At 42.3% G+C, this 19,799-nt stretch overlaps 1 protein-coding gene across 11 annotated transcripts in view; it reads right to left on the bottom strand.

Annotated features, from left to right (window-relative positions):
- The window catches only part of Rims2 (regulating synaptic membrane exocytosis 2), a 455,960-nt gene that overhangs the window by 366,665 nt on the left and 69,496 nt on the right, over positions 1-19,799 (bottom strand). For 3 of the 11 annotated variants that reach the window (XM_051159510.1, XM_051159507.1, XM_051159504.1), the window contains exons 2-3: positions 6,841-6,873; positions 6,356-6,442 (exon numbers count right to left, since the gene is read on the bottom strand). The exons of the other annotated variants lie outside the window; for them this stretch is intronic. In XM_051159510.1, coding sequence (XP_051015467.1) covers positions 6,356-6,442; positions 6,841-6,873 — 120 coding nt within the window. The remainder of the gene's footprint in view (positions 1-6,355; positions 6,443-6,840; positions 6,874-19,799) is intronic. 11 annotated transcript variants of the gene reach the window in all.

Genomic DNA, 19,799 nt, shown 5'->3' with positions numbered 1-19,799 from the left:
TTCTTCCCAAACAGTATAGGCTATTGCCAAAGATACCGGTACCCTCCACAACCTGACGCTAAGATCCTATTAGTGAAGATGCCACATACTTATGTCATTAAACATGATGCTGGTGATCAACTGGAAGCTTCCCTCCTACTGACTGAAGTTCATAATGCTAGGAAGTACGAGACACAGTACTAGACACAGTACTAGGCACAGTACTAGACACAGTACTAGACACAGTACTAGACACAGTATTATACACAGTACTAGACACAGTATTATACACAGTACTAGACACAGTACTAGACACAGTACTAGGCACAGTACTAGACACAGTACTAGACACAGTACTAGACACAGTACTAGACACAGTACTAGACACAGTACTAGACACAGTACTAGACACAGTACTAGACACAGTATTATACACAGTACTAGACACAGTACTAGAGGAGAAAGTTAATCCTAAGTCTCACCCAGCTACAAATCCTGTAAGCCAAAACACAACCTACCTGCAAGAGATGGCCACTGATGCAATAGTGACACAAACGTAGGAGTAACCCAGCCCCTCTTTTTCTTGGATTTGAGGCCCAGTCTATGACACAGAGCCCACACCTGGCACTGCTAAAGTGGCCAAAAACCTGAGGCCAAAAACCAGAGATCAAGGGTCCCAGGGGGAAACCTACCATTATTCTGCTAAATGGACATAAAAATAAAACAAGCCCTAATGTCATATTGTTATACCCACTGATCAATATATCACTTGACCCTAATCAAAGAAGCTTCTTGCTGTAAATAGTAACTAACATAGAAGCCCATGGCTGAGCCATGTGCAGTGAGTGAGAATGTTTGGAACAATTAGCCCTAAACGGGGTGTCTTTATCACATCCCTCTACTGGAGGCTTAAAGATCTACGTAGAATAAGGGACCCAAAAATTGCAAGAACCAGAGGTAGTGGACAACACCGAGAAAACAATGGGTTGATGCATGCATGAAGGCAGAGATGGCAGCAGCATGCACAATAACTGTTTAAGTTCAAGACAGACAAAATGGCCAGTACAGAGAAAGGAAAGTGGGCATAAAGGCCCATCTCTGGCCAAGAAACCATTTGCAACTGCTGGCTGCTGGTAGAGGGGAAGTGAGAGGTCTTTCCAATGGGAAAGCACTGGGTATATTAAACCATCTCCAGTGCTGGACCCATACTTAGGAGCAGTTGATGATCAAAAATGGATTCCGTGGGGGTTTCCATGCTTTGTTTTGATTTTTTTTTCATTCTGCTTATTTTCTTTAAGTAAAGAAAAAAACATAAAGTTGGTAAAGAGGGAAAATCTGGAAGGAGTTGGAAAAAAGAATATGAACTTCTCAAAGCATAAAAAATAATTTTTAAAAATGATTTTTAAGTAAAAAGTATTCATACCAAGAGCCACATAAAGTTGTCTACTAACATTATTCTTTTTTTTTTTTTTTTTTGAGATTATAAGAACATTCCTCCTTTCCTTTTTCTCTCTACAAATCCTCTGACATACCCTTCTCTGCCTGCAAATTCTGACCCTCTTTTCACTAATTGTTATTGCACAGATACATGTATATGTGTATACATATACAGTCCTAAATATAATGTCTTCAGCCCGTCCGTTACTTGCGTGTGTGTTTTCAGGGCTGATCATTTGGCACTGGCCCGCCAATGGTGTGCGTGGCCTTTGGGAGACCACCTCTCCCGCTCCCAGCTTTCCTCGGTTGCCCATGCTGTGTATAGGCTGCGGCTTCATGGGCATTCCCCCGCCCACTCTGGCATGTCCACTGGTACCGACCTTGTTCAGCTCACATTTGGCTGTCATGTTGTGAGACTTTATTGGTATAGCTGGAATATTACTAAAGAAACACAACTTCACAGCAAACTTTCTGATCCTCCTCCAGGCTACCAAGAAGAGACTTGGTACCCTATGAGCATATACAGGGGGAGGAAGTCCCCCTCAGTCATAGTCATAGGGGAGGGGAGTAAGGGGAAAGCAGGAGGGAGGGAGGAACGGGAGGATACAAGGGGTGGGATAACAACTGAGATGTATTGTGAATAAATTAATTTTTAAAAAGTTAAAAAAAAAGACCTTGGTTCTCCAGCTTTTGTTTTTTTGTTTTGTTTTCTTTGTTTATATTGGGGGGGGAGGAGAAATTGTAGTTTGGGTTGGGTTTTTTGTTGTGCTTTGGTTTTGGTTTGGGGTTCTTTGGGGTTCTGGGGGTTTTGTTTGAGAGCCCTATCTTCAAATTCATGGTTCTCTTGGCTCAGCCTCCCAAGTGCTAGAGTTATAGGCGCAAGCCAGCACTCCCGCCCGCGTCTCTGTTCTACTGTGTGGCCACTGTGATATGAAAAGTAATTAAACTGAAGTCATTCAAGTCAAGCTCAGAAAAATGTGTACAGAATCATTAGATTTGAAGTTTTGGGAGCATTTATCCTACTGATAATGATATAATCTTAAAATTCGAGGCTGGAATTTAAAATAGGTAAAAATACTTTCAGCTTTTGATTACAATGAAGACAATGAATATTCCTCTTCAGTAAGCTCACAGGCCTCCCTGACTCGAGGGACGACCGTGTGCACGGTGTCTCTGAAAGACAATGAATATTCCTCTTCAATAAGCTCACAGGCCTCCCTGACTCGAGGGACGACCGTGTGCACGGTGTCTCTGAAATACAATGAATATTCCTCTTCAGTAAGCTCACAGGCCTCCCTGACTCGAGGGACGACCGTGTGCATGGCGTCTCTGAAAGTTTCTTCCTAAAGAAATTTTTTTTTTTTTGGTGGGGAGGGGGGTGGTGTTTTGAGACATGGTTTCTCTGTGTAGCCTTGACTGTCCTAGACTCTCTTTGTAGACCAGGCTGGCCTCGAACTCACAGCGATCCACCTGCCTCTGCCTCCCAAGTGCTGGGATTAAAGGCAGACACCACCACGCCCAGCCTCTAAAGAAATGATTTAGCAAACTCATTTTGAATATAAATGATAGAGGAAAAGCAAAAAGCTCATTTCTAAGACCCCTGTGGGCACAGGTGCTCAACCTCCAACTGGAAAATGCTGCTTTCAAAAGAGTATCAAGGAGAAAGGAGATACTGGGGAGTCAAATGCCTTTATGCTCGACCACCCAGACCAAACACTATGTGTTTAAAAAGAAATAAAGCACCCATGGAGCTGTTTACATTTCTATGACTTAGTTACACTTAATCATGGTTGACCTAATGATTTTCCAAGAATGGAGTTGTGTGAAGAGAATTCTGAGTCCTTGTGAGAAAATAAAAGTCTTGTGACCTCATTTTCTTCAAATCGTGAAACTGTTCTTGGGATGAGCTTCCATGCCCCTCCCAGGTGCAGTGGACAGAAGTGAGCTTGCTTCAGATTACTCACTACAAGTGGCTATCGCTATCTGTTTATATGCCTCTATGACAAAACTACAAAGTGATCTCCAGCATAACTGGAAAAATCATGTCCCCAGAATGTACAGTGCAGTACTACTAATAACAGCCAAAAGGCTAGAAATAAGACAAATAAGAAAGTGAATCCTACTAAGATATCCGAGGACTATACAGTAAAGAGAATAAATGAAACACAGATACTTGAAACTATATTGATGTATCTCACAAATACCTTGTGGAAAATAAAACAGACACAATAGAATATATGCCATATGGTTGATTTGTGTAACCTAAATAAAAATAGACGAAAATAAGGCTGCTTTGTAGAAAACAGTGGATATATAGTGGTCAGGATACAAGTTACCCTCACCTCAAGGATGGGAGGGAGCGAGCTGGTTACGGCTTCCTGACGTCAATGTTCCTTTCCAGATATATCCACTATATAGCAAGTCAATGAGCTGCATACAGTTGTGCACCTCTCACTAACTGCATTCCTTGCATAAAAACAGCAATTAGCACTTTCATGCGTTTGTCTTTATTAAGAGACGAGCCTGCTGTATCTATGCCACACCATCCTACCGCAGTCTCCTGAGTGCTGGGATTATAGCCATGTACCATGACAGAAATAGCATTTTCTAGATAGGTAACATATTGGTTGTGGTTCTTATTTATTTATTCCGACATTGAGCCACAGGGAACTTCAGACGCCCCAAAGCGCCCCACAGATGCAGTCAATTTTAGATTATTCAGAATGAACTATGTTGGACCTGTGAATATCTATGTGCAATAATCGCCTGCATCATTCACAGCTGCACAGCCACTGGGGGATTGTTGTTTTTTTTTTATTTTTGAGACAGGGTTTCTCTGTGTAGCCTTGGCTGTCCTGGACTTGCTTTGTAGAACCAAGCTGTCCTCGAACTCACAGAGATCCACATGTCTCTGCCTCCCCGAGTGCTGGGATTACAGGCGTGCAACACCACCGCCCGGCTCACATCAACTGCTTTAACCATGATCAGACAACCAGTAAGCTCACAGTCTATAAGGAAAGATCTTTTGTCAATACAGTGTTCAGGAAAAAAAGGAAATGTATTATCAACGATATTTTTTGAGCAAGGTCTCTATTATGTAGCTCTGGACTCCTAGAACTTGCCCTTTAGACCAGGCTGGCCTCAAACTCACAAACACCCACCTGACTCTGCTTCCTGGCTGCTAGGATTAAAGATGTGCACCACCACACCCAGCCAAAATTAACACTCTTTTCAGTCTTTAATTTCCACTAAGATTAGCCTTCAAAACAATACGATCAATACTTTGAAGGACCATATCTCCTCTTCTGAATTAGTAACAGGCTGCTCTGTTAGTTTAATTTCATCTCTACTCCTGGATTCTGCTATATTACACACTGAGTAAACACGCACAAGAGTGACTGTGACGCATGTGATCTTCAACAGAAACAAGCAGTAAGGAACTCTCTGTGACCTGAGATCAAAAGAGTTACTCTTCTGGAAGAAAGGAAATGAGGAGGAGAGGTGCATAAAGAGAAGAAAGGGGAGAGAGAGAGAGAGAGAGAGAGAGAGAGAGAGAGAGAGAGAGAGAGAGAGAGGAGGGGCGGGAAAGGAGAGAGGGAGGCAGAGTAGGGAAGACAGGCAGGTGGGGGGGGCTGTTGATTAGCAGTTAGGCATTAGATAAAAGCTCCCAAATATTGACCCTTGGGTTCCTACTCGGTAGCTAGAAAAACAATCCATTTTTTACGGTCTATTGGACATCACTGTCAAAAGACCTGAAATAGGAGAATCTTTAACCCCACCCCACCCCCAAAAAATGTATATATAATCTTTAGGGGGTAAAGTCAATGGCTCTTGAATAAAACAAATGAAAAAATAAGGCAAGCAGCTTCTAGCTAATCAAAAGACGACTTGTTTCTTAAAAATCACTGCAGGCAGCAAATGTTCTTTCTGAAAAATACTAATTGGTTTGAATTCTCACTAGAATATTATCCCTAACCTTTGGCTTTAAGTAAACAAATATCAAAGCAAGCCATGACAACATTTTGTAGGGAAGCACGGATATGGGAACTAATGTTAGAGTTTCCCTTACTGCAGTAGCTGTTCATTTGGCAAATTTCCATCAGAAATAAAAGAAAATCAAATGTGAACTAATTACAGCAGATCCTGCTGTTGCTCAGTACACTGAGGGCTCCTCTCTTCCCACATGCATGGTAAGACATTTTAATTTTACACTTCCCTGCATATAGTTAAGATCTTGTAGTAAATCTGGGTCAACAGGTCGTAAGCTCAAGTGACTCATTTCACTTTTGTCTTATGCAATTAGGAATAAGTGAACAACTTCTTTAAAATGTTTTAAAATCTCTTAACAACTAAAAGAAATGGAATCTGTCTTTAATAGTTCAGGTCGTCATGAGAATATTTTACTATATTCCCCAATTATGTTTTATAATAAATAAATAAAGTAATAAAGCATTCAGTGAAAGCATGATTTGGTGGTCAAATAAGTTTAGTAAACAGTGTTATGATCTAATCATATTTAGGTTCTCAGAATTACTACAATTAATAAATATGCTTAACCTTTCTTAAAACAACGTGGGTAAAACTATTTGACCAAACAGCATGTTTAGGAGTTAATACTGCCTCCTGTCCTTAGCACTTTTGTTTGGAGATTCTCTAGAATATACTACAGTACTGAAGAAATATGTTCCTCTGGGGCAAATATGGCTACATATTCATATTAAGTGAGGGAGATTACCTATTCCTTTTCATTAACCTCTAAATTATCCTTGTTTTCTTTTGGGATTTCAACGGAATAACTAAGGGCAGAGCTACTGAACTTTAACCTACAGTTTCCCTCCCTGAGCTGAGGCCCAGCATCCCAAGGGCAGGACCTTGACTCATACTCCTCAGTGCAGTGTGTATCACAGGTAAGATTTAGTCTGTAGAGCAGCTTACTTACGTCTGGGGCTCCTTTTCACTTGCTTGTTTTTGCTGGGGCTGAAGAACGTTATTTACCAGTTCAGTGATCCCACTAAAGGGAAACCACCTGTTTAAATAAGCAAATAATGTGACTGAAAGAACAAAAGAATAACAATGTATTTATCCAAAATAATAATAATAAACTTAAAAATAACACAGGCACAAAAGCTACAGCCAATGGAAATGTGAGCTCCACTTATCACCAGGCAATCAGAAAGTAGGGAAATTAATTGAACATTTAACTAGTCCACAAGCAGGCAGCAAAAAACTACATCCAGTCACTATGTGGATGAAGTAAGAAGCTGCAGGCAGCTCTCTTACAAGCCAGAGAGTCAGAAAGCAGAAGACACACTCGCTGCAGCCTATCCAGTATTAGGGTGAGCTAATACCATCCAAGGTGCAGAAAGCAGACTATGGCAGAAGTACAGAAGTCAAGCCTACCGCACTCAGGGTACATTTACTTACTGTGTCGGTTGTGGTTTGTGTTCTTCTTTGATCCTAAAAAAATAAGTTTGCACAACTGAGTGCACTGAACTAAGCAGCAATTTCTACCTACATAGTTATGGTGATATGTAAAGGACATGAAAATCAGGGTTATTACACAGAAAAACTTAGTGCCACATCACAAAGTCTTGAGCATTTCAACCAATTTAATACAAGAAGAAGAGAGAGAGGTCAGTTGGCTCATCAACTTTTTGTTATACTTTGCTGGTGGTGCCAGGGATGGAACATCGAGCCACACACATGCTAGACAGTCACAGCACTCCTGAGCTACTTCCTCAGCCAAGGATAAATTCTATTGCTCTTTAAGACAATGTTTTAGTCACAAACTTTCCTACACAATCTTATTTTAAGGTACGATGGTAAATATGGTACTATTAACTAAAAATAAATAATTTCTATTTCACTTTTTTTAGTTTTTAAAAATAAATTGAAGTGAATATTTTAAATAAAGCATGGGATTTTATTAATGAATTTTTTAAGTCTTACAAACTAATTTATTTATGCCTAAAAAAAGAAGATAAAAGAAAGTGGAAGGGATAATATAGTCAATGTCTCATAAATTAACATTACTAATTAAACACTGTATAAATTAAACGTAAAATAGTCACATTAATAAAATTTTTATTTGATTACAGAATAAGGAAAGTTCATTTAAGCAAATGTTATGTAAGGAACTACAATCAAATCAAGTGCTTCCCTCTCAATTTGGCAGAGTTCTACGGTCATCCAAAACCAAAAGTAGGCTCTCTTAACTTTCTGAGGTAAGATTTTATGTGATCAAAATCCTGGTCAGGAACTGACTGAGGAGCAGACAGTCAGTTGTTAGTGGGCATTGTGTCAGTAACTAGACACGCTCTATCACAAACCTCCCCCCTCGCGTCGTGGCACCCTTGTGACTCACCCTTGGGAGGACCAGTCAAACTCCTCACTCCACACACCTACATCTGCACACTCTGGTCACAATCTTCAGGATATCAAGAGGAGACTGTTCCACTATACACAGCAGGTATGAAAATGCAAGAGGACTGAATATGTAAAAGACTGAGAAGGATCCTACACAGAATAGTGAAGACGGGAAAAACTGAACTTTCTATGAACTGTCTTCAGAAATGCATCTACTTTCTCAAAAGACCAAAAATTGGTAAATAAAATTTACACAAAAAACCTGGATTTTTCATTATAAAATTACATCCATAATGTAAGCTGAATCTCCTCTTTAAGTGTGTTAGTGCCGTGCTGTGTAATGGCTCGCCATGTTAACTGGACCGAACTCAGCAGCGCTGTAACTGCTGAGGCACATCTCAGGAGGCGTCTGTGAGGGCATTCCAGAAACGCTTTACCAACGGTGAAAGGCTGCCCTGCGTGTGGACACCACCATACTCACACAGAGTGCACAGCTGAGGAAGAGGAAGAGAAAGCCGACTAGTACTAACACAGGCATGCTTTCTCACTCTCTGCTTCCCATCCACCGCACAGTAAGCACCTTTCCCGGATGCTCCTGACACCATGCAGTGCTGGAATCAGCAACACATCCAGCTGACTTGAAACCAAAAGCTACAGAAAAGGTCATCTGGAGCAAGGCAAGCATAGACAGGCTGTCAGAGTGGCAGGTTCCACATGGGGACAGTCAGCCAGAGCCTAGCAGGCTGTGGAAATGAGAAGACTGGGCCAGAATTCTGACGCTGAGGTCCTGAGTGGACACCCTGGAGACAAGTGCGGGGCAAGGCAGCGCACTGTAACATTGCCTGGGCACACTACGAGGGACTGTGGAAACTGTGACAGTCTCCTGAGGGGCACTCCAGGAAGAGACCTCCCATCCACAACATAAACAGGCAAGCCTTCCACGCTCCCTCAGGGCCTCAGTGGTAGAAAGCCCCATATGCAACCCCCAAAACAGAAACAAGGTTGTAAGTGGCAGAGGAGGAGGAGCTCAGACTGGGAACTTCTGGCTAAAAGTAGACCTCCTAGACAGGAAGGAAATCCTTCTAACTAGGAAAGGCACATTAACTTATTTGAATTACTGAAGCAACCAGGCTCCAGCCCGATGCATAGAGAATAATAGAAAAGCCAATACAAGAGAAGAGGCAAACCACACCACCCCAACCAGAAAGAAAGACATTCCTTCTAACTGCACTTCACTGCTTTTTGTATTTTACCCTTCGTACTTTAGCTGTGCAGCTGTGTTTTAGCTTCCCTGCTGGAGGACAGGGCTCTACGGTGGTCCTCTCTGTCCTACATCTGCTCAGCAAGGTTTTCTCCATTTCTCATTCTTTCTTCACTCACTCTTTTCTGATGCTAAATCCCTAATTACTTACTTAGATATTGATGCCCTTATCACTACAGCACCGTAAAGCTACACTTTTCCTATTCAGGATAGTGTAGCTATCTCTGAAACTGACTGAGAATGAATGAAAGCAAAGGAAGCAGGTGTCTTCTGCTCCAACACAACACTGGGGCTACTACAGAGTTATTATACTGTGTACTGCAGTTACCCCAAAAATAGCAGAGGGCAGCATAAATGCAAGTGAAGACACATCACCAAAAAAAAAAAAAAAAAAAGACTAGGAAAAGGAAGGGGAGGGTTGTAGGACACATCATCTCAAGGAGTCCTGCTACTATGCTAATATACTCTATAAAAGCAATGTTCTCACTTTTCCTAAATAAAGATTCACTCTAAAGAAAAAGAGGCACAGGGCAAATAGAAGACACTGGAAACAGTTAAAGAGAGGGAACAAGATGGAACCCATCACAGATGTACTGTGAAAGACTCCAACCAACAGGGCATCGAAACAGAAGCTGAGTCTCACAGACAAACTTTGGGTAGAGCTTTGGGAGTGTTATGGAAGAATGTGGGGATAGAAAGACCCAGAGGGGACAGGAGCCAACAAATCTGGGCCCAGGGGGGCTGGCGGAGACTGATGCACCAAACAAGTACCTAGGCCCCACTCCGATGTAGCAGATAGGCAGCTGTCTTCATGTGGGTCCCTGCCACAGACTCTGTTGCCTGTTCTTTGGTCACTTCCCCCTGGTGGGGTGCCTTACCAGGCCACAGAGAAAGAGGATACAGGTAGTCCTGATGAGACTTGGTAGGCTGGGGTCAGTTGGTAGTGAAGAAGGGCTCCCCCTCTCTGAGGACATGGGGAGGGGAGTGGGGGGGGAGGGAGGAGGGCGTGACCTGGAGGAGATGAGAGAAGGGGCTACAATTGGGATGTAAAGTGAATTTTTTTTTTTTTTAATTTTTTAAAAAGTCATCAAGTAGCATCAGAAACCTGTAGCAGAGATTTCCTAACTTTGCCATAATCAGTCCACCTGATATTCTAAGTGCTTTGGTGTATGCTTTCTTTGCCCTGTAACTATAAAAAGTCATGAAACTGTTACCACATTGAAATATATCATTTGTGGTAACAAAATTGTATGTTTCTAAGCCACAGTCACTCATATTTGCATAAACTCTTCTTTATTCAGAAAAGAAAAGAAAAAAAGAAGCACAACTAAGTTAAGAAATTTATGTGAAAGGGGAGAAAATATGTTAAAAATGGTTTCTTCGTGCATTGTCAACATATCCAGTATGTTGACATATCTGGTCCTAGTTTGCTTTCTAGTGCTATGAAAACATGCTGACCAAAAGTAACTTGTGTAGGAAAGGATTTCCTTCATCTCCCAGGTCACAGGGCCTATCATAAAGGGAGGTCAGGGCAAAAACTCAAGGCCGAATAGGACTGTGGAGGCAGAACTGCAGCAGAGGCCATGGAGGGTGCTTCCCACTGGCTTGCTCCTTGAGGTTGGAGGTGCTGCCCACTGGCTTGCTCCTCACGGTAGAGGTGCTGCCCACTGGCTTGCTCCTCGCGGTGGAGGTATTGCCCACTCACTGGCTTGCTCCTCACTGTTCTTTCAGCCTGCTTTCTTATACAACGTAGGACCACCTGTGCAGGAGGAGCTTCTAAGTCACGACCCAAGGATGACATTGGGCCTGCACACACACTTACACATACGAACACATAAAGACATACACAAGAGCACTCTCCAAGTGAGGGTTATTGTTCAGTTGGTAGAGGGCTTGTCTAACATAATACATGAAACTCTAGGTTTGATGTCTATAAAAGCCAAGCATGATGGTGAACATTTACAGTCCCAGTACACAGGAGGCAGCAGGAGGGTGACAAGTCCAGGGCCATCCTGCATAATGAGCTCCAAGACCACTACATGAGTCCTTGCCTAAAAGAAACTTCTTTGTTTTTTGAGACAGGGTCTCTTTCTACACAGCCACAGCTATCCTGGAATGCACTATGTAGAGATCCACCAGACTCTGCCTCTAGGGTGCTGAGATTAAAGATGTGCACCACCACACCTGGCCACATTGGTTTTTTTTTTTTTTTTTTTTTTGAAAGACTCTCTGAATCGATCACTACTTAATTAGGATTATTTTGGGTAACTCCTGCTTTTCTGTTAGAAAACATAAAAAAACACACACAGATTTGTTTGTTTGTTCATCAGCTCTCATTGTTGTCTCTGTGTTTAATGAGTGGCCCAACACCATTATTTAATCCTTACTTAATTTTACAAAATTTTTATTTGCATTTTATTTTATGTTTCTGAGGGTTTTCCTGCACGCGGTTTGGAGCTGCTGCTCCAGCCCTAAGATCATTCTTCTTTATCTAATATGACCCACAAAACCAAAAGGTTAGATGGCTCTGTTCTATGGAATTATATCCTCTTTATCTTAACCTGGGCCATAGTAAGCAATACATTTTATATTCAGCATTGGCACAAATGTATATAACTAAAATGAAACTCTCCAAGGGAAATACATAGTAGTATTGATTGTTAGTTTCCACTTCATCTGTTCTTTTTGTTGTTGTTGTTGTTGTTGTTGTTGTTTTCTTTGTTTTTTGAGGCAGGGTTTCTCTGTGTAGCCCTGGCTGTCCTTGAGCTCACTCTGTAGACCAAGCTGGCCTAGAACTCAGAGATCCACCTGCCTCTGCCTCCCGAGTGCTGGGATTACAGGTGTGCCAGGCATCAACTCCGTTTTTAATTTCTAGTTTTAGTATTACTAAATTGATTTCACAACTCTTAGTTTAAAAAACAATCTGCAAGAACTACAGATAAGTTATAGTTTAAAGCTGCAGGGCCATTCTTCTTGTTCTTGGTGTCCTTCGTGTCGCTGAGAACATTCCTAAGGCTTAAAGAACAGGCCAACATATTAAATGTTCAAATCATATGAGGTGCCTTTATAATCACTCTTATACACACATAGAGCTATGGCAGGTTATTGTGACTCCGTACAGGTTCTACGTCGCAGCAGTTCTGTAAGTTAAGCACTACAGAGGAGAAAGGTTGATTAAGACCAGAAGGGAAGCAATAACGCTGGACACAGAAAAGGAAATGTGCATTAAGTGGACAGAGAGGCAGGAGGTATGGGACCTACTGGGCTGACACAGGAAGCGAATCCTGGAAGACAAACAGAGCCAAAGCCAGCCAAACAAGCAGAACCTGAAACAAGGGGTAGGCAGAGCCAGAGCCAGAAGGGAAGCAGAAAACAACGCACAAAGGAAACATGGCCAACAGAAAGTAAATGTGCACTGCCGGAACGAGAAAAGGGCTGATGGCCTTGGCAGCCAGGCGCACGAACCTGTCTTTTATCGTGTGCTCCCTGAGGCTAGCAGAGAGCCGGAACTTCCTCGGTAGCTCAGACTCGCTGGGGTTAAAAGCATGCATATACAGTCATTGTTTCTTAAAGCTCTGCTGAGGAGCACTCCTTTCCTACCAATAATTTTGACCTGTTTGTATTAGAATGCTCAGCTGAGAATATATATCCTTTATCTGTTTGATGTTTTTTCCACTACCGGATTTTTAATTTAATATTGACCACATTGCTTTATATTTCTTTGCAGGGAGCAGCTTTCCTGGCTCCTTTAAAGCTTCACACATAACACTGTGTTTGGGAAGGAAGTAGGCTCTTCTCATGAGCGAAATATTAAGATTCATATTATAGGACATGGAACGATGCTTAGCAGGTACTGAAGAGAATCTGACTTCTGGTTCCCTGCACCTATATCATGTGGAACACAACAGCCTGTGACTCTGGTTCCAGGAATCTAGGCCTGCAAAGACAATACCCATGGAGCACATAAACTCACACAAGACACATATGCATATACATATATGTCAGATACATATATACGTACATAAATAAAAACTAAATCTTCTGAATTCATATTAAGTGAAAGTTATCTTTTCACCTTTCTTATTTTTAGTAGTAAAAATTATTCCAGTAGAGTTCAAAAAAGTAGTAATATAACTACTATAAAATAGGTACCAATTGTCATAATAATTAAGCTTTGTATTTAAAGAATTATTGAATAAGATCTTTTCCTTTTTGTTTGTGTTTTTTATCTTTCTCAAAGAATCAATGCTTCTTTAACCAATTCAAGTTCAAATTGAAGTCACAAATGAATTTATCAGAATTAGTCACACATTTACAAGCAGAGCTAATTTAAACTACTCAAATGTACCACAAAGAAAGGCCTATTATAGTATTGATTTGCTGTAACTTTAGTTGAAGCATTCCTAAGTTAACTGACGTTGTAATAAAGTATTACTTACAGGTAACTAATTTCAATAATAAACAAGTTAGCAATGTGTATACAAATATCAATTAGATAATTAAGAAATTCATAAAACTTACAAAGCACTAATAATACCAAAAAATTCTGAAAGTCAAAAATTGCCCTTAATCAGTTGACTTATTACTGAAATAATACATAAGGGTTTTTAATAAAAGGAGGAGGATGACGTGATAAAAGGTTAAGATCCCAAAAGAATTATTCAGAAAAAAAAAGTAGAAGAATAAAATTACAAATTTCCTACAGCCCAGTAATGTGCAAGTATGAACTTCGAAGGTTTGCACAACAGAAACACTGAGAATAACCTATCAGGAGTCAAGGTACAGCTCAGCAATACAACAGCAGCCTACTGTGCCGGTTTGACAAGAACAGCCCCCACAGCGCAAATGTTTGAAAACCTGATTCCCCACGAAGGAACCGTTTGGAAGGGATTAGGAGGTTTGGCCAGGGACCCAGCCATTCCCAGTGAGCTCGCCCTGCTTCCAGTGTGTGGACCAAACTGTGAGCTCCCAGCCATTTCCGCCACCAAGCCTTTGCTCTGCAATCATGGACTTTAACCTTCTAATACCATAAATCCAATTAAATACTTTGTTTTATAAGTTGCCTCGGTCATGGCGGTTTGTCATGGTAATAGAAAAGTAACTAATAAACCTAGTATGAATGAATTGAGGGACAGAGGAAAGGTAGGAAGGAGGGGGGAAATTATCAATAGGACAATGATTTCGCAAAAACAGCAGTGACAAACAGAATAAACCCCTACATGTTTATTCACACAATAATAGGAAATAAAGAGGGCGGGAGGGAGGGAAGAAAGGAGGGAGGGAGGGAAGATAGATTGATTTTTCTTGTGAGCCGCAGGGTAAGAGGAGAAAGAACTCATCCCTTCTAAGATTGCACTATAAATAAACAGCATGCTGTGGGAAGGCTGGGCTAAGACCACTAAGGTGGGCAGGGGTCATGTTTCTTCCACTGAGATACTCTGCTCCCCTCAAGAATAACCCACCTCCTAAGCACAGTTCGTTGTCAATTCTTCCCTCTGAGGTATACCATACCTAAGCTTATGGGGAAGGAACTACTCAGGTCTCTAGCCTTTCCTCACCCTCAGTGCTTTTCTTCCCCAATTCAAGCGTAAACATTCTTACCCCTTTAAAAGCTCAGATACCAAAGGTCCAGGGTCATTACTACTTAAGCATTCTTTCCGTTCATGAATCGGCATCTATGAATACAACCAACCAAAAATTGTTTTCATTCTCTTTAAAAAAAATAAACACAAATAATTTACAGAACATTCTTTGTTGTATAAAGTTGCTACAAACTGAATTCACGAATGCTGACCACCACTTCCTAGGCGCTTCAACAGGAGCCACGGGAGCCTCCTTCCAGCTCCTGCCCACAGCATCTTCATCAGCCACTCAACTCACAAACTCCTTTCATGTCTATTCACTAAATATGTGGTCGTCTACACAGGCATACGGGGTGTACTGAAGCCAGGGTGAGCACCGCGCCCACAGGCATACGGGGTGTACTGAAGCCAGGGTGAGCACCGCGCCCACAGGCATACGGGGCGTACTGAAGCCAGGGTGAGCACCGCGCCCACAGGCATACGGGGCGTACTGAAGCCAGGGTGAGCACCGCGCCCACAGGCATACGGGGCGTACTGAAGCCAGGGTGAGCACGGCATACGGGGCGTACTGAGCCAGGGTGAGCACCGCGCCACAGCATACGGGGTGTACTGAAGCCAGGGTGAGCACCGCGCCCACAGGCATACGGGGCGTACTGAAGCCAGGGTGAGCACCGCGCCCACAGGCATACGGGGCGTACTGAAGCCAGGGTGAGCACCGCGCCCACAGGCATACGGGGTGTACTGAAGCCAGGGTGAGCACCGCGCCCGCCTTCACGGGGCTCACAGAGAAATGGAAAAGGTAACACGTCTGTGATTACCAAATGCATTTGGGCTTAGATGACTACAAAATACAGTGTATAAAAAAGGCTTAACGGGGCTGGAGAGATGGCTCAGAGGTTAAGAGCACCATCTGTTCTTCCGAAGGTCCTGAGTTCAATTCCCAGCAACCACATGGTGACTCACAACCACCTGTTAGGAGAGCTGGTGCCTTCTTGTGGTGGGCAGAATGCTGTATAAATAATAAATATATCTTTTTTTTTTAAAGGCTTAATGTGGTGAAGAGTAGGAACAATGATCCTCGGGGACTGGTTCCTGCAGGAAGTGACAGCTACCTCAAGACTGAAAAGACATAAGCAACAGTTTTCTGTACCTTCAATCAAACACCCAAGTATTTAGTGGATATTTGTTGATTGTTTGCTATGGTACAGAGTTCTGTGTTACATATCAAGGAAGCCGTACAAACAAGACAGACTGTCTCTCTCCTTATGTCGCTTAAACCCTAGTGGGAATCTCAGAAAAGAACACAGCTTTTAGACACAGAGGCTTCTGCTCCTACTGTTGCTCGTGGCTAACGACTGTACAAATGTTATCCTACGGTTTCAGGCAGCTGGTCTTGAGAGCATGAAGCTTCGGCATTTGACGTAACTTACTGAGGTGAAAAAACAGCATCTGAGTAGGAAATCAGTGATTCCCTCTGAACATACATAGATGCTTTGATTTTTATCCTTAATTATTTACAAAACACTTCTCTGGCTTCCAGCATCCTAGTGCTTGCATAATGACTCTATCAAGACCTTGTTTTTTAATCTCCATATCCTTCAGAGGTAAGTCTTACTTTCAAAATACCTTCCATATCCTAAAGCAGGTAAATTATGTCGGAAAATTCTGGGGCTACAGCTAAGGCTCAGTGGTTAACCGTGCACACTGCTCTTGCAGAGGCCTGAGCTCAGTTCCCAGCACTTCCATTAGGTGGTTAAAGCCACCCTACCTCCTGCTCCAGCACACCCAAGTCCCTCTCCTGGCCTTTATGGTCATCTGCACTCACATGCACACATACCACTCACAGACATTTATACATATATATAATTTAAAACAATAAAAATATTTTATTTAATAAATAATGTAAATTCTACAGAAAGGCTTTACATATTGGGCTAGTTCTAAAGTTTTTGTTAAAAATATATCAAGAGTATCAAATTTTTAAAGAACTGTGTGAGGATATATATAAATATATAAGCTATAAAATATAACTAAAAACTTGCTGTTTTCATATAAAATTAAATATGCAAAGCTTGATAACATTTTGAAACTTCCCAAACAGATTTGTGTGTATGAGCTTATTTGAGGTCTGCATAACTTGGCTACTTAATATCCAACAGGCAAATGATCTCACCTAACAGAAACACAGTGTATTTAATTGTTTCATAATTAAACTTATTATACTGTTGGCCTCCAACATATGCCACTCTTCACAGTGTTTGATATGGAACATTCTGTTGCTAAATAACATGGTCAACAGAATGTTTACTCTGTGCATGCGTGTGCGTGCGTGTGCGTGTGTGTCTGTGTGCGTGCGTGCGTGTGTGTGTGTGTGTGTGTGTGTGTGTGTGAGAGAGAGAGAGAGAGAGAGAGAGAGAGAGAGAGAGAGAGAGAGAGAGAATTACTTTCTTTAGAGAAACTCGGCTCCATGCCATGTTCTTCTACTAAGCCTGCCAATGGAGCTAGACAGGTGAGTAAACTTAGAACCATTATTTTCCTGCATAGCATGGCTAGTCTAAGGATATGCATAATTGAAGCAGAATAAAGTGTTTTTCTGGATATATATGTGGCACAGACAGTGGGGCACAGAGGTAAGCATACGGTCAGTTTGGATTTTAATTCTCGGCTCGTGTCACTGACTGGCTAGTGATCAAGCACTTCCCTTTTGTATCCTAACCCCTCATCTGCAGCGTGGCTGTTGCAGATAGGGTGTAGCGCAGTCCTTGAACTGCTTGATGTGCAAGCACAAAGTCCAGGTGAAAGGCAGACATGGCGGCACACAACTGTAACCCAGGGCTGTACAGTACAGTCATGCAATCCTTATGGCCTGTCTGGTCAACCAGTCTAGACGAAACAAAGATTTCAGGTGTGGTGAGAGCACCCATCTCGAAAAGTAAGGCATACTGGCCTCTGACCTCCACACATACATGCAAAGGCAGGTGTACACACACACAGAAAAACACTAACAAATAAATAACACAATTGCTAACATTGGATAATGTGGCTTAAATATGCAAGCAGTTGGACTGGAAAGACGGCTAATTGTTAAGAGCTCTGGCTGCTCTTTCAGAGGTCTTGAGTTCAATTCCTGGCTCACAACCATCTATAAAGTGATCTGGTGCCCTCTTCTGGCCTACAGGTGTACATGCAAATATGTAAGCAGTCTGTCCTTACCATTTCCGGAGTAAATAGAAGAAAATATTTTAAATCCACCTTCTAGACTTCCTAGTTATAAAAACAAACAAAAAGACCCTTAAGTTTTTCTTCTTTAAGCTAATTTGAGGGGAGGTTGTTGTTTGTTTCTTTGTCTTGGGGTTTTTAATTTATTCACTTTACAACCCAACTGTAGCCCCCTCTCCTGTCTCTTCCTGGCCCCACCCTCCATCCCTCATGCCCCCTTTCCCCCCCGCCTCGGGTCCTCAGAAAGGGGGTGCCCTCCTCCCTGTCATCTGACTCCCACCTATCGAGTTTTATCTGCATGCCTACATCCTCCTCCTCTGCGTCCTGGCAAGTGGGCACCAGAGTCCATGTCAGAGGCAGCCCCAAATCCCCATATTATGGGACCCACAAGGAGACTGTGCTGCCTATCGACTACATTGTGTTTGAATTCTCTGGGTTGTTTTCTTTGAGATTGCTGGGATCTGGAGACGCCATGTTGTTTTACGGTTCTTTGCTCATGGTTTTACGCTGCCCTTTAGTCATGTTGCCATCTCTGGTTTTGGCAGGTAGCTTCCAGAGTTGGATAGAGGGAGTCTGAGGATAGATTCACCCTTTTTCTCACGATTTCCCTAGTCCGGAGGCTCTCATATTTCACTGATCTGGATGGCAGGAGGCCAACCCTGTAGTTTGGGTCTCTCACAGCCAGTGATCTCCAGCTCCACTGTAGTTGTCCTGGGTCTCAGAATGTGTTCTAGGTCAAGCCAAAGTATCCACAGCCTTCTGGGTCCCCTTGTGGCACCGGGGCTCTCCAGGGCCTTAAACAGGTTGGGCAGAGAGGGTCTGATGGCCACTCTACTCCCTGTGTCCCCGAGATTTCCTTAGTCCTAGAGTTCTGATGTTCCGCTAATCTGTGGTTCCTGGTAATGTTTCGGGACCCAGACCAGTTGCAGAGTCCAGGTTAATGTCACGGGGCCCAAACTGCACACACACTGAGTCCAATTAGCATCTGTGGGCCCAACCTGAGTGTTGAGTCCAGTTCGCTTCTCTGGACCTAAAGGGTCTCGGGGCCTAATCCACGCACTTAGTCCCGTTAGCACTGAGTCCAACTAGGGTCACAGGCCCAAACCGCACCCCGAGCTTGCCGAGTTCAGCCAGAGTCTCAATGCTGAGATCGCTCACCAAGGTCAGGTGAAATCTGGAAAAATCCTGACACAAAACATCCAAGAAATCAAGGACACCATGAAAAGAAGAAATCTGAGGATAAAAGGCATTGAGGAAAGAGAAAATGCCAGACTCCAAGGCCCAGGAAATATTCTCAACAAAATCATAGAAGAAAACTTCCCCAATCTAAAGGAAGAGATGCCTATAAACATACAAGAGGCCTACAGAACACTAAACAAAATAGACCAGAAAAGAAAATCTTCCCATCACATAATAATCAAAACACAAAATATACAGAACAAAGAAAAAATATTAAAAGCTGCAAGGGAAAAGGGCCAAATAGCATTTAATGGCAAACCTATCAGAATTACACCCGACTTCTCAGCAGGGATCATAAAAGCCAGAAGGTCCTGGACAGAGATCCTGCAAACCCTAAGAGACCACAGATGCCAGGACAGACTACTTTACCCAGCAAAACTATCAATAACCATTGATGGAGAAAACAAAATATTCCATGACAAAAACAAATTCAAACAGTACCTATCCACAAATCCAGCCTTACAGAAGGTACTAAAAGTAAAACTCCATGCCAAAGAGACAAGTTACAACCAAAACTATGCAGGAAATAGATAAAGACACCATCGCAAAAACACAACCACACAAAGGCTAACATCACAATTAACACTCTAAACAGTCACTGGTCATTAATATCTCTCAACATCAATGGTCTCAATTCTCCAATAAAAAGACACAGAATAACTGAATGGGTACATAAACAAGATCCAACATTTTTCTGCATTCAAGAAACACATCTC

Source organism: Acomys russatus, chromosome 17, assembly GCF_903995435.1.
Source record: "Acomys russatus chromosome 17, mAcoRus1.1, whole genome shotgun sequence".
NCBI classification, from domain to species: domain Eukaryota; kingdom Metazoa; phylum Chordata; class Mammalia; order Rodentia; family Muridae; genus Acomys; species Acomys russatus.
Note: the sequence above shows the minus strand (reverse complement) of the source record. Positions and strands in the feature narration are given on the sequence as shown.